The sequence below is a fragment of the Bufo bufo genome, chromosome 8 (assembly GCF_905171765.1).
Source record: "Bufo bufo chromosome 8, aBufBuf1.1, whole genome shotgun sequence".
NCBI lineage: Eukaryota > Metazoa > Chordata > Amphibia > Anura > Bufonidae > Bufo > Bufo bufo.
Genome location: NC_053396.1, coordinates 159,257,911 through 159,272,480, shown reverse-complemented (window position 1 = coordinate 159,272,480; position 14,570 = coordinate 159,257,911). Strand labels below are relative to the sequence as shown.

The 14,570-nt window shown below is 41.7% G+C and overlaps 1 protein-coding gene across 1 annotated transcript in view; it reads left to right on the top strand.

Moving 5' to 3' along the window:
• Positions 1–14,570, top strand: part of LOC120978099 (pinopsin-like) — a 124,985-nt gene that overhangs the window by 69,537 nt on the left and 40,878 nt on the right. The window contains exon 2 of the mRNA XM_040406328.1: positions 13,296–13,624. Coding sequence (XP_040262262.1) covers positions 13,296–13,624 — 329 coding nt within the window. The remainder of the gene's footprint in view (positions 1–13,295; positions 13,625–14,570) is intronic.

The window sequence follows — 14,570 nt, the reverse complement described above, 5'->3', positions numbered from 1 at the left end:
GGACACGGATGCCAATCTTGTGTGCATCCGTGTTCTTTCATGGACCCATTAAAGGTCATATTTTTTTGACGGACAGGAAACACGGATCACGGTCTCGGCTGCAAAATGGTGCATTTTCCGATTTTTCCACGGACCCATTGAAAGTCAATGGGTCCGCAAAAAAAAACGGAAAACGGCACAATGGCCACGGATGCACACAACGGTCGTGTGCATGAGGCCTTAGTAGTGTGTGTGGCCTCCACGTGCCGGTATGACCTCCCTACAACGCCTGTGCCTGGGATCTCCTCCCAGACCTGGACTAAAGCATCTGCCAACTCCTGGACAGTCTGTGGTGCAACGTGACGTTGGTGGATAGAGTGGGACATGATGTCCCAGATGTGCTCAATTGGATTCAGGTCTGGGGAACGGGCGGGCCAGTCCATAGCATCAATGCCTTCGCCTTGCAGGAACTGCTGACACACTCCAGCCACATAAGGTCTAGCATTGTCTTGCATTAGGAGGAACCCAGGGCCAACCGCACCAGTATATGGTCTCACAAGGGGTCTGAGGATCTCATCTCGGTACCTAATGGCAGTCAGGCTACCTCTGGCAAGCACATGGAGGGCTGTGCGGCCCTCCAAAGAAATGCCACCCCACACCATTACTGACCCAATGCCAAACCGGTCATGCTGGAGGATGTTTCAGGCAGCAGAACCTTCTCCACGGCATCTCCAGACTCTGTCACGTCTGTCACATGTGCTCAGTGTGAACCTGCTTTCATCTGTGAAGAGCACAGGGCGCCAGTGGCGAATTTGCCAATCTTGGTGTTCTCTGGCAAATGCCAAACGTCCTGCACGGCGTTGGGCTGTAGGCACAACCCCCATCTGTGGCCGTCGGGCCCTCATATCACCCTCATGGAGTCTGTTTCTGACTGTTTGAGCAGACACATGCACATTTGTGGCCTGCTGGAGGTCATTTTGCAGGGCTCTGGCAGTGCTCCTCCTGTTCCTCCTTGCACAAAGGCGGAGGTAGCGGTCCTGCTGCTGGGTTGTTGCCCTCCTACGGCCTCCTCCACGTCTCCTGATGTACTGGCCTGTCTCCTGGTAGCGCCTCCATGCTCTGGACACTACGCTGACAGACACAGCAAACCTTCTTGCCACAGCTCGCATTGATGTGCCATCCTGGATAAGCTGCACTACCTGAGCCACTTGTGTGGGTTGTAGACTCTGTCTCATGCTACCACTAGAGTGAAAGCACCGGCAGCATTCAAAAGTGACCAAAACATCAGCCAGGAAGCATAGGAACTGAGAAGTGGTCTGTGGTCACCACCTGCAGAACCACTCCTTTATTGGGGGTGTCTTGCTAATTGCCTATAATTTCCACCTGTTGTCTATCCCATTTGCACAACAGCATGTGCAATTGATTTTCACTCAGTGTTGCTTCCTAAGTGGACAGTTTAATTTACAGAAGTGTGATTGACTTGGAGTTACATTGTGTTGTTTAAGTGTTCCCTTTATTTTTTTGAGCAGTGTATATACTGTACAGTAACATGTACGTTTCGGCACCCATGGTCAACATTATTGTTGCTGTGAACAGTTAAGTAAGTTGAAGATGAAATCATCTCTAAAAGGCATAAAGTTAACAATGAAACACACTTTTCAACATTTTAGACAATATCAGTGTATTGTTTTGGTTTTGTACAATTTTAGGCCTCTTCACGCGACCATATGGCTTTTTCAGTGTTTTGCGGTCCATTTTTCACGGATCTGTTGTTCCGTTTTTTGTTTCCGTTGTGTTTCCGTTCCGTTTTTCTGTTCCGTTTTTCCGTATGGCATATACAGTATACAGTATTTACATAGAAAAAATTTTGCTGGGCATAAAATGTTGAATAGATGGTTCCGCAAAAACGGAACGGATACGTTTCCGTATGTGTTCCGTTTTTTTTGCAGACCCATTGACTTGAATAAAGCCACGGAACGTAATTTGAGGGCAATAATAGGACATGTTCTATTTTTCAACGGAACGGAAAAACGGAAGTCTGGAAATGGAATGCATACGGAGTGCATTCCGTTTTTTTTGCAGAACCATTGAAATGAATGGTTCTGTATATGGACCGTATACGGAACACAAAAAACAGCCCGTAAACGTTAAAAAAAAACGGTCGTGTAAAAGAGGCCCCTTTCACACGGGCGAGAATACTGCGCGGGTGCAATGCGTGAGGTAAACGCATTGCAAGAGCACTGAATCCGGACCCATTCACTTCAATGGGGCTGTGTACATGAGCGGTGATTTTCACGCATCACTTGTGCGTTGCGTGAAAATCGCAGCAAGGTCTATATTGTGTGTTTTTCACGCAACGCAGGGTCCATAGAAGTGAATGGGGCTGCTTGAAAATCGCATGCATCCGCAAGCAAGTGCGGAGGGAGTGTGATTTTCATGCATGGTTGCTAGGAGACGATCGGGATGGGGACCCGATCTTTATTATTTTCCCTTATAACATGGTTATAAGGGAAAATAATAGCATTCTTAATACAGAATGCTTAGTAAAATGTCCATTGAGTGGTTAAAAATAATAAACAAATTTAACTCACCCCATCCACTTGCTCACGTAGTGGATCTCCTCTTCTTTCTACTTTCTTCAGGACCTGGCTAAAGGACCTTTGATAACGTCACTGCGCTCATCACATGGTCCATCACATGCAAGTGGATACATTTTTTCATTATTTTTAACCCCTCAATGGACATTTTACTAAGCATTCTGTATTAAGAATGCTATTATTTTCCCTTATAATCATGTTATAGGGGAAAAAAATAAAATCTAAACAACACCGATCCCAAACCCAAACTTCTGTGAAGAAGTCCGGGTTCGAGTCTGGGAACCAAACATGACGATTTTTCTCACGCGCATGCAAAACGCATTAAAATGCTTTGCACTCGTGTGGAAAAATCATGGATTTTCCCACAATGCACCCGCATCTTGTCCGGCCCTCACACACGACGCCCATGTGAAAGAGGCCTTGTTTACACGACCGTATGGCTTTGGCCTCTTTCACACGACCGTATTGCTTTTTCAGTATTTTGCAGTCCGTTTTTCACGGATCCATTTTTCCGTTTTTTGTTTCAGTAGTGTTTCCGGTTCCATTCCGTTTTTCCGTTCCTTTTTTCCATATGGCATATACAGTATACAGTAATTGCATAGAAAAAATTGGACTTGGCATAACATATTCAATAGATGGTTCCGCAAAAACGGAACGGATACGGAAGACATACGGAGTACATTCCGTATGTGTTCCGTTTTTGTTGCGGACCCATTGACTTAAATGGAGCCATGGAACATGATTTGTGAGCAATAATTGGACATGTTCTATCTTTGAACGGAACGGAAAAACGGAAATACAGAAACGTAATGCATACAGAGTACATTCTGTTTTTTTGGGGAACCATTAAAATGAAGGGTTCTGTATACGGACCGTATACAGAACTAAAAAAACGGCCCGTATACGGAACGCAAAAAAAACGTTTGTGTGAATGAGCCCTTAGAGTGAAAAAAAGGAAAGTAATACCTTGCAAAAGTATGCTAAACTAAAAGAGATTTGAGCGCTTAGATAAGTGGTGTCAGACCTTAACCCGTTAAAGACCCTGGGATTTTCCATTTTAGCGTTTTCGTTTTTCACTCCCTGCCTTCCCATAGTCCTAACTTTTTTACTTTTCCATTCACATAGCCTTATGAGGGCTTATTTTTTGCGGGACAAGTTGTACTTTCTAATGGCACCATTTACTGTTGCATACCATGTAGTAGGAAGCGGGAAAAAAATTCCAAATGGGGTAGAATTGGAAAAAACGCAATTCCGATCAAGGTTTTTATTTTATTTTTTTTACACTATGCGGTAAAATTGACCTGTAATCTTCATTCTCCAGGTCAGTACGGTTTCAACGATACCACACTTGTATAATTTGTCTTGCGTTTTAATACTGAAAAAAAAAAAAAAAAAAACTTTGAGGAAATTTTTTATTTATTTTTTTAGAACCATATTCTGACCCTTAGAACTTTTTTGTAGCTATGTGTACGGGGCTGTGTGAGGGCAAATTTTTTGCGGGACGATCTGTTCTTTTCAGTGATACCAATTTTAAGTGAGTGCAACTTTTTGATCACTTTTTATTAAAACATTATTGGGTAGTAAAAAATTGGAAATTGGCTGTTTTTATTTTTTTCCCCCGCTACGCCATTTGCTGTATGCCATTAATATTGTTATGTTTTAATAGTATGGGCATTTTTGTATGCGAAAATGCCCATGATGTTTATTTTTTTTATTGGTTAATTATTTTTATTTTAAGGAACGGGAGGTGATTTGAACTTTTAGTTTTTTGAGTTTTTTTTATATTTGTAAAACCTTTTTTTTACTTTTTTTTTTACATATTTTTTAAGTCACCTTGGGGGACAATAACTGGCAATCATTCGATTGCCCATAGTATTCAGTGATGGCTAAATGGCCATCATTTAAGACTTCATTTGCACTATATCAATACAAGGCTGCCACCTAGTGGCCTGTATTGATATATACATCTAATTAACTCTGAAGTCGGCTTGAGGCTTCGGTCAATTAGATTGAGGTAACAGGCTGGCTATAACAGGCATTTACAAGCTGTGATACTTGCCAATGCAGGGTGCCCAAACTTTTGCTTCGGCCCCTTTTAGTTTTTTGTTCCTTTTTTATGTAAAAGATTAAAATAAAAAATAGTTTTGGCTTAAAATATAAAGGGAATGTGACATCTTTAATTGTATACCTTTTGGAGATCATTTAATCTTCAACTTGTTTATCTGTTCATTGTAACAGTAATTTTGACCATTATATAATATTTCATAGTGCTGCCTCCTCCTGAGCACTTGTGGAAATTGACCTGGGGGAAATTAAAACTGATTTCTGTATAATGCAATGTATGATCATCACTCTATGTCTGCACTCCAGGGACTTTTTAATGGGTTATACAGAATAAAAAAAAAATCATGTCTGCTTTCTTCAACATATAGTTCAACACTTGTCCATGAGTTCTATCAGGTATTGCAGCACAGCTCATTTGAAGTGAATAGGGCTAAGTTGCAATACCATATACGTAACCTGTTTTTGGAAGAAATTAGCCATGTTTTTATCATAAAAAGATGCAGGTCACCTGAGATGCAGTAAAAATGTTTATCAGTGGTAAATATAAGTGTGACTCAAAGAACTGCTACAGACCTCACAGCCAGGTCATGGTTTAGTGGCTTGGACTGTGTTTCCCAAGACTTATGTGCGTTACTGGGAATTACAGGGCAATACTATGCTCTACCCACAATCTAGAACCTAGAAGAGATTATCCCTACCCAAAAATAGTAATAAATGCTGCTACTATATAACACCACCATACAGGGAGTGGATAACACCCCATACCAAGACTGGATTACACCTTCATACTGTGGCTGGATAACACCCCCATACCAAGACTGGATTACACCTTCATACTGTGGATGGATTACACCTCCATACCATGTCTGGATAACACTACCACACTGTGACTGGATAACACCACCATAATGTGACTAACTAAAACTGCCATACCATTATTAAATTACACCACTATGATTTGACTGGATAACCCCAATATACAGTGAATGGATGACTTTACCATAGCATAATGTATAACACTACTATACTATGACTGGATACCACCACTATACTGTGACTGGGTAATACCATAATAATACAGTAAATGAATAATATTGTACTTCCATACTGTTGCTGAATAGAGAACACCACAGGAATACCCAAATTACCACTGTAAGTGCATATTACCAATATACTGACACTAAGTACAGTGATCATTTAGTGGGCACTATGCTGCAGAAAGGACAAAATAATAAAATACTGATTAGATGCTGTTAGAGTAGTTTGCTTTCCCCATCTTCTCCATCTGGCCCAGGTTGCCCAAGGACTTCTTCCAGCTACAATTCTCGCCTTGCAAAGTTTTCTGCACAAGTAAAAAAAAAAAAGCAACAACCGCAAGGCTACATTCACACTTGCTTGGCAAAAAATACCATGGCTTTTAGTTCTCTCAGCCTCTACATCCCTTATCAGCAGTAGAATCTTAACTATACACATCTGTGAACGTCTTCTTATCTCACCTGCTTTATGGGTTGATCTCTTCTTTCCTTTCTCCTTAGTCCTGGCTTATAATATGATCTCTATGACCTTTTATAAATTGACTTGAAGAAGCTCCTGACCTTTGTCACCATAGCTGATTTCTGGCCAGGAAATTTTACAGATTGGCACAGTATACTCAGCTTTCCTGGAGCCTAGTACACATATGAGAGGAATCTCAGGGAAATATAATGATCTCCAACCACTTTTCCTGTCATTGGATGACAATAAATATGTATACTCCTCAACATTGAAATTACAATACCAAGGACAAACCATAAGGCTAATCAAATCGAAGAAGTAGCAGGTGTTGCTAAAATCTGCAGATAAGCTCATTTTCAATCACATAACTCACATCAGTGGCATGAGGGAGGAGCGTAAAAGCCTGATTGAAAGAAAACTTTTTTAGACACATGAAACCTAAAAAAATCACATCAAGTGGTGCGGGATGATTGTGCGATGCCTCTTGTTCGTCAACATGCCAGTTATTGCCACTTGTCACAAATGAAGAGGGATAGAATCCTTGAAATGAGAGACCTTGGTTTATCACTCCAGCTGATTGCTATACGTCTAGGCCAAGATGTCAGCACTGTTCAACATTGCATGTCCCGGTGGTTGGGAGAACAAAGACAAAGTGGAATGACAGTAAGAGGTGCACAGAGGCGAACCTCTGCACGGACAGATCATCTAGTTAGAAGAATGGCGCGTAGTGATCCATTCTGTACTGCAAAGGAAATTGGACATCACATCCCAAGCCTAGGGTGGCAAACAGTGTCTACACAAACCATTAGAAGACATTTGCATGAATGACGATGGAGTACAAGCCAGATGTCCAGCTACAGGTGTTCCATTAACCTCACGCCACTGCTCTCAAAAGCTATCATGGTTCACAGCAAGACAGCAATAAATGCTGGAGTGGAGCATGAGTCCCGCTTTTCTCTCGGATGCAATAATAGCCAAAGATTGGTCTGTACACCACATGGGCAACGCCATGAAGAAGCCTTCACACCGGTCCTACTCCTGAGATTATGGTGTGGGGTAGTATAATGTATGGTTGCTTCACCCCTCTAGTCTTCATTTTAGGCATACTAACAACTCAGCATTAAATTAATTTGGTGCAGTCCCAGGAGCCGTTTTTTAACAATTCACTACCAGACCGTAGGTTGTTCATGCTACTGTGAGCAGCCTGTCTGGCCTAAACATGCTACCATGGCCTGCAGTGTCTCTGGATTTATCTCCCATCAAGTACATCTGGGACGTCATGGGTCGGCAATTTCAAAGGGAGATACTAGCATTGGATCTTGCTCATTTGTGTGCCCAACTGCATGTTGTGAATATTTTGCTTAATTTTTTTTATCATTAGCATGTAATTAACATGTCAGTCCATCCTGTGATCGCCATAATTCCATGTCTTTTAGGTTGTGTTGTTGCAATTTCAATGTGTAGGAGTTTTTATATACACTCACCTAAAGAATTATTAGGAACACCTGTTATATTTCTCATTAATGCAATTATCTAGTCAACCAATCACATGGCAGTTGCTTCAATGCATTTAGGGGGGTGGTCCTGGTCAAGACAATCTCCTGAACTCCAAACTGAATGTCAGAATGGGAAAGAAAGGTGATTTAAGCAATTTTGAGCGTAGCATGGTTGTTGGTGCCAGACGGGCCAGTCTGAGTATTTCACAATCTGCTCAGTTACTGGGATTTTCACGCACAACCAGTTCTAGGGTTTACAAAGAATGGTGTGAAAAGGGAAAAACATCCAGTATGCGGCAGTCCTGTGGGCAAAAATGCCTTGTGGATGCTAGAGGTCAGAGGAGAATGGGCCGACTGATTCAAGCTGCTAGAAGAGCAACGTTGACTGAAATAACCACTCGTTACAACCGAGGTATGCAGCAAAGCATTTGTGAAGCCACAACACGCACAACCTTGAGGCGGATGGGCTACAACAGCAGAAGACCCCACCGGGTACCACTCAAATAGGAAAAAGAGGCTACAATTTTTCACAAGCTCACCAAAATTGGACTGTTGAAGACTGGAAAAATGTTGCCTGGTCTGATGAGTCTCGATTTCTGTTGAGACATTCAAATAGTAGAGTCCGAATTTGGCGTAAACAGAATGAGAACATGTATTCATCCTCTGATGGCTACTTCCAGCAGGATAATGCACCATGTCACAAAGCTCGAATCATTTCAAATTGGTTTCTTGAACATGACAATGAGTTCACTGTACTAAAATGGCCTCCACAGTCACCAGATCTCAACCCAATAGAGCATCTTTGGGATGTGGTGGAACGGGAGCTTCGTGCCCTGGATGTGCATCCCTCAAATCTCCATCAACTGCAAGATGCTATACTATCAATATGGGCCAACATTTCTAAAGAATGCTATCAGCACCTTGTTGAATCAATGCCACTTAGAATTAAGGCAGCTCTGAAGGCAAAAGGGGGTCCAACACTGTATTAGTATGGTGTTCCTAATAATTCTTTAGGTGAGTGTATATAACAAAAAATGGCAGCACTAGCACTAAAACAAAACGAACAGGTGCAAGCCCAAGGGGAGTACGCTAATACCCAAAATACAAAAAAGAAAAGAGGGCAGCACTCTTAAAAAGAAAAAGTAAGTCCTTTATTCACTCATGTAGTAACAGCAGCGTTTCAGATCAACAATAGAGCCTTTCTCAAGAAGAATGAATATGTGTATTCCGAAACGCGTCGGAAGGAAATGTGGACCTAGGAGGCATCTGTGGAAGCGTGTGACGTCACACTGAAGGTCCGTTCCCAAGGATTACTTGCCGGGCTTCCCCTTGTGCGCACGAGCTGCCGGTCGTGGCTGCGCGTGTCGTCTGAGGGTGGAGGTTGAACATTCAAACTCCGCCAGCATCACCTAACAGCAAACAGGACTTTAACCCCTTAAGGACCGGGCTCATTTTCACCTTAAGGACCAGGCCATTTTTTGGAAATCTGACCAGTGTCACTTTGAATGCTAATAACTTTAAAATGCTTTGACTTATCCAGGCCATTCTGAGATTGTTTTTTCGTCACATATTGTACTTCATGACACTGGTAAAATGAAGTCCAAAAAATTATTTTTTTTGCACAAAAAAAATACCTAATTTACCAAAAATTTGGAAAAATTTGCAAATTTCAAAGTTTCAGTTTCTCTACTTCTGTAATACATAGTAATACCCCAAAAAATTGTGATGACTTTACATTCCCCATATGTCTACTTCATGTGTGAATTGTTTTGGGAATGATATTTTATTTTTTGGGGATGTTATAAGGCTTAGAAGTTTAGAAGCAAATCTTGAAATTTTTCAGAAATTTACAAAAACTAAATTTTTAGGGACCAGTTCAGGTCTGAAGTCGATTTGCGAGGCTTACATAATAGAAACCACCCAAAAATGACCCCATCTAAGAAACTACACCCCTCAAGGTATTCAAAACTGATTTTGCATACATTATTAACCCTTTAGGTGTTGCACAAGAGTTATTGGCAAATGGGGAGGAAATTTGAGAATTTAATTTTTTTGTCTAATTTTTCATTTTAACCCATTTTTTTCCACTAACAAAGCAAGGGTTAACAGCCAAACAAGATTGTATCTTTATTGCCCTGACTCTGCCGTTTACAGAAACACCCAATATGTGGCCGTAAACTACTGTACGGCCACACAGCGGGGCGTAGAGGGAAAGGTGCGCCGTATGGTTTTTGGAAGGCTGATTTTTATGGACTGGTTTTTTTGACACCATGTCCCATTTGAAGCCCCCTGATGCACCCCTAGAGGAGAAACTCCCTAAAAGTGACCCCATCTAAGAAACTACACCCCTCAAGGTATTCAAAACTGATTTTACATACGTCGTTAACCCTTTAGGTGTTGCACAAGAGTTATTGGCAAATGGGGATGAAATTTGAGAATTTCATTTTTTTTGCCTAATTTTCAATTTTAACCCATTTTTTCCACTAACAAAGCAAGGGTTAACAGCCAAACAAGACTGTATCTTTATTGCCCTGACTCTGCTGTTTACAGAAACACCCCAAATGTGGCCGTAAACTACTGTACGGGCACACAGTAGGGCGTAGAGTGAAAGGTGCGCCGTTTGGTTTTTGGAAGGCTGATTTTGCTGGACTGGTTTTTTGACACCATGTCCCATTTGAAGCCCCCCTGATGCACCCCTAGAGTAGAAACTCCATAAAAGTGACCCCATCTAAGAAACTACACCCTTCAAGGTATTCAAAACTGATTTTACAAACGTTGTTAACCCTTTAGGTGTTGCACAAGATTTAATGGAAAATAGAGACACAATTTCAAAATTTCAAATTTTTGGCAGATTTTCCATTTTAATATTTTTTTTCCAGTTACAAAGCAAGGGTTAACAGCCAAACAAAACTCATTATTTATGGCCCTGATTCTGTAGTTTACAGAAACACCCCATATGTGGTCGTAAACAGCTGTACAGGCACACGGCAGGGCGCAGAAGGAAAGGAATGCCATACGGTTTTTGGAAGGCAGATTTTGCTGGACTGGTTTTTTTGACACCATGTCCCATTTGAAGCCCCCCTGATGCACCCCTAGAGTGGAAACTCCAAAAAAGTGACTCCATTTTAGAAACTACAGGATAGGGTGGCAGTTTTGTTGGTACTAGTTTAGGGTACATATGATTTTTGGTTGCTCTATATTACACTTTTTGTGCAGCAAGGTAACAAGAAATAGCTTTTTTGGCACGTTTTTTTTTTTTTGTTATTTACAACATTCATCTGACAGGTTAGATCATGGGGTAATTTTATAGAGCAGGTTGTCACGGACGCGGCGATACCTAATATGTATACATTTTTTTTTATTTATGTAAGTTTTATACAATAACTTCATTTTTAAAACCAAAAAAATGTTTTAGTGTCTCCATAGTCTAAGAGCCATAGTTTTTTCAGTTTTTGGGCGATTATCTTGAGTAGGGTCTCATTTTTTGCGGGATGAGATGACGGTTTGATTGGCACTATTTTGGGGTGCATATGACTTTTTGATCGCTTGCTATTACCCTTTTGTGACGTAAAATGGCAAAAAATGACTTTTTTACACTGTTTTTATTTTTATTTTTTTACGGTGGTCATCTGAGGGGTTAGGTCATGTGATATTTTTATAGAGCCGGTCGATACGGACGCGGCAATACCTAATATGTATACTTTTTTTTTATTTATGTAAGTTTTACACAATGATTTCATTTTTGAAACAAAAAAAAATCATGTTTTAGTGTTTCCATAGTCTAAGAGCCATAGTTTTTTCAGCTTTTGGGCGATTATCTTGAGTAGGGTCTCATTTTTTGCGGGATGAGATGACGGTTTGATTGGTACTATTTTGGCATACATGCGACTTTTTTGATCACTTTTATTACCTTTTTTGAGAAGTAAGGTGGGCAAAATTTCAATTTTCTCATAGTTTTTATTTTTTTATTTTTATGGCGTTCACCGTGCGGGGAAAGTAACATGACCATTTTATAGATCAGGTCGTTACGGACGCGGCGATACCTAATATGTGTAGTTTATTTTATTTTTTTAATTTTTATTCAGTGATAAATGTTTTTTTTTTATCTTAACTTTTTTCACTTTTTTGTTACATTTTTTTGACCCAGACTCGCTTGGTTCTTGAAGATCCAGTGGGTCTGATGTCTGTATAATACAGTACAGTACAATATATATTGTTCTGTACTGTATTTTACTTACACTGAACAGATCTATGCTTTCAGCATAGATCTGTTCAGCACCATGGACAGCAGGACGCCTGAGCGTCCTGTTGCCATGGGAACCCTCCCCGTCTGCTCAGAACTTCGCAGACGGGGAAGGGTAAGCACGGGGCTGAGGGGGGCTCTCTGGGGGCTCTCTCCCTCTCCATCGGGGGGCTGCAAAGGCACAGCAGCCCCCCGATGGAGAGGGAGGGAGCTCCCTGACCGATGACAGTTAACTTTTTCCATACAGCGGTCCGTACGGACCGCGGTATGGAAAGGGTTAAACGGCTGACATCTGCACAGATGTCAGCCGTTTATACCAGGGTGCCAGCAATGTGCTGGCACCCTGGTATAACCACTAGAAGCCAACGATCATTCATGGGGAGGCGGGCGGGGGATCGCGATCCCGCCTGCCGCACCACCCGCCTCCCGCAACGCCCCCACCGCCTGCGACACCCCCCCCCGCACCACCCGCCGGCATCAAATCATGCAGGGGTGCAGGGGGGGGTGAAAAATATAGATTTTAGCCACTCTAAAGTTTCTGATCCCCGCGGTCAGGGACCGCGGGCATCAGAAACTGCAAAAAGCGCAGCAAACCGCAGGTCTGAATTGACCTGCGGTTTGCTGCGATCGCCGACACGGGGGGGTCACATCACCCCCCCTGGCGTTGTCACAGGATGCCGGCTGAAGGATTTCAGCCGAAATCCCGTTCCGTTTAACCCCTCGGGCGCCGGAATCCCGATTTAAAAGTTAGGACGTACCGGTACATCCTTGGTCCTTAAGGACTCGGGAAATAGGGCGTACCGGTACGTCCTATGTCCTTAAGGGGTTAACTATATGACTAAGGGCAAGTATGAGACTCACTTTATGGTTAAATCATTGTATGCTTTGGCCAGCGGGTATTCTTATTATATCTTTAATAACAGCAAGCATATTCTGTATATAAACACAAGGAGACATCTGCACCCAAAAAGGGATAATTTTTTAACCATTATTTACTTTAAAAACCATAACAAACCCAACACCTATCAAACAGTCTTTTTGTTACCTCCGGCTGCCATCCGTTTACCCCTAGCCATATTTGTAGCTGACACTGAAATTAATATTGCTGTCTTGGCGTTAAATAGCTTATTCTTTTTAATTGGACCCGAAAATTCCCTCGTCTCTATTTTCCAGATATATTACATCTCAGCGGATAAACTGTTTAGAGCTAATACTTTTTTCTGTTTCAAACGCAGATCCTGGAGTCTTAGCCGTGAGTTCTGGATTGTGTTTTGTGTCTGAAGTAGAAACCAAATGTATCAGAGAAAATAGGGTCTTAGCAACCACAATATTTAATTGAAGATAAACATTACTGTAAATGCTAAGTAGCTGCATTATCATTAAATTTGTCTTTTTATCCTTTTGTTGTGTTTTTTTTTATAGGAATCGTCTCCCTGGTCTCTCTCTCCATGTTATCCTATGAACGCTACCTTACAGTGCTGAAGTACACAAAAGTTGATGCCACTAACTACAAAAATGCCTGGATTTGTATTGTTGGATCTTGGCTCTATTCTTTCTTCTGGACGACACCTCCCCTTTTTGGCTGGAGTAGTTATGGACTTGAAAGCTCAGGTACCACCTGTTCAGTAGTATGGCACTCAAGATCACACAACAACGTATCATACATTGTGTGCCTCTTCCTATTCTGCCTGGTCTTACCCCTGCTCGTCATGATATTTAGCTATGGTCACATTGTTCGAACAATCCGAGGGGTAAGTTTCTTTACACTTTGATTATTTACGGTAATTACCCAAATTCATACTTTTGGTTACTTTTAAAAGGAAACAAATAACAACACCATATATTTTATTCAAGGACATGTAAGGTAAAGTAAAATCAATTATTTTAAAAAACACATATAAAATACAGTCAAGCAATATAAGAACACATGGATACAATAAAATATATAGATATAGAATAAATACTAGGACCAGTGGTGGATAGGCTAGGGATGGTAAAAAATCAGTCCATACGAAAATCAGAACAAATAGAAGTATAGCCCAGCTGGTGGCTTGAGCTAATATAGTGGCTAGCTTCACAAAGTACTATAAGGTTCACAGTCCTGATTCACTGCAAGAGGATAATGTAACTGTGGTACAACAGAATTCACTTAAGTGAGTATACTTGCGGCGTCCCGCTAATACTCACTGTTCCTTATGCGGTTCCTTATGCAGGTAAACTTGGAAACAAAATTGTCGTTATCAGCTGCTGCTGTAGCAACTGAAGGATACTGTGTCTTTTCTCTGTGCCCTTGCGATCCTCTGGCTGCCGCTCCGTAGTAGCAGGAAGCCGGTCAGCGCTGGGACTCAAGATGCTTTTCCCCTCGTCGGTATGTTATGCGACACACTCCTCGTGTGTTTGCGCTTGTAGGTCCCGGCGTATCAGGGGTTTAGTAAGGCACAGAGTTCTCAAAGACTTTGAATTGCCGCACGGCTCTGGATAGTTCAAGCACGTACTCCTTGGGGTTGTTCCGGGGGGCTCCTCACCAAACGCGTTTCGGGGTACTTGCCCCTTCTTCAGTGGTACAGGTTCCCCCACAACTGCCTACTTTTATAGTGTCTTACAAATGGTAATTGTTCAAACACATGATGAGCCTCCTCATTTGGCTCAAAAGCTGACACGGAGTAGAAGAGTCCATTCCATTCAGATCCACCCAAT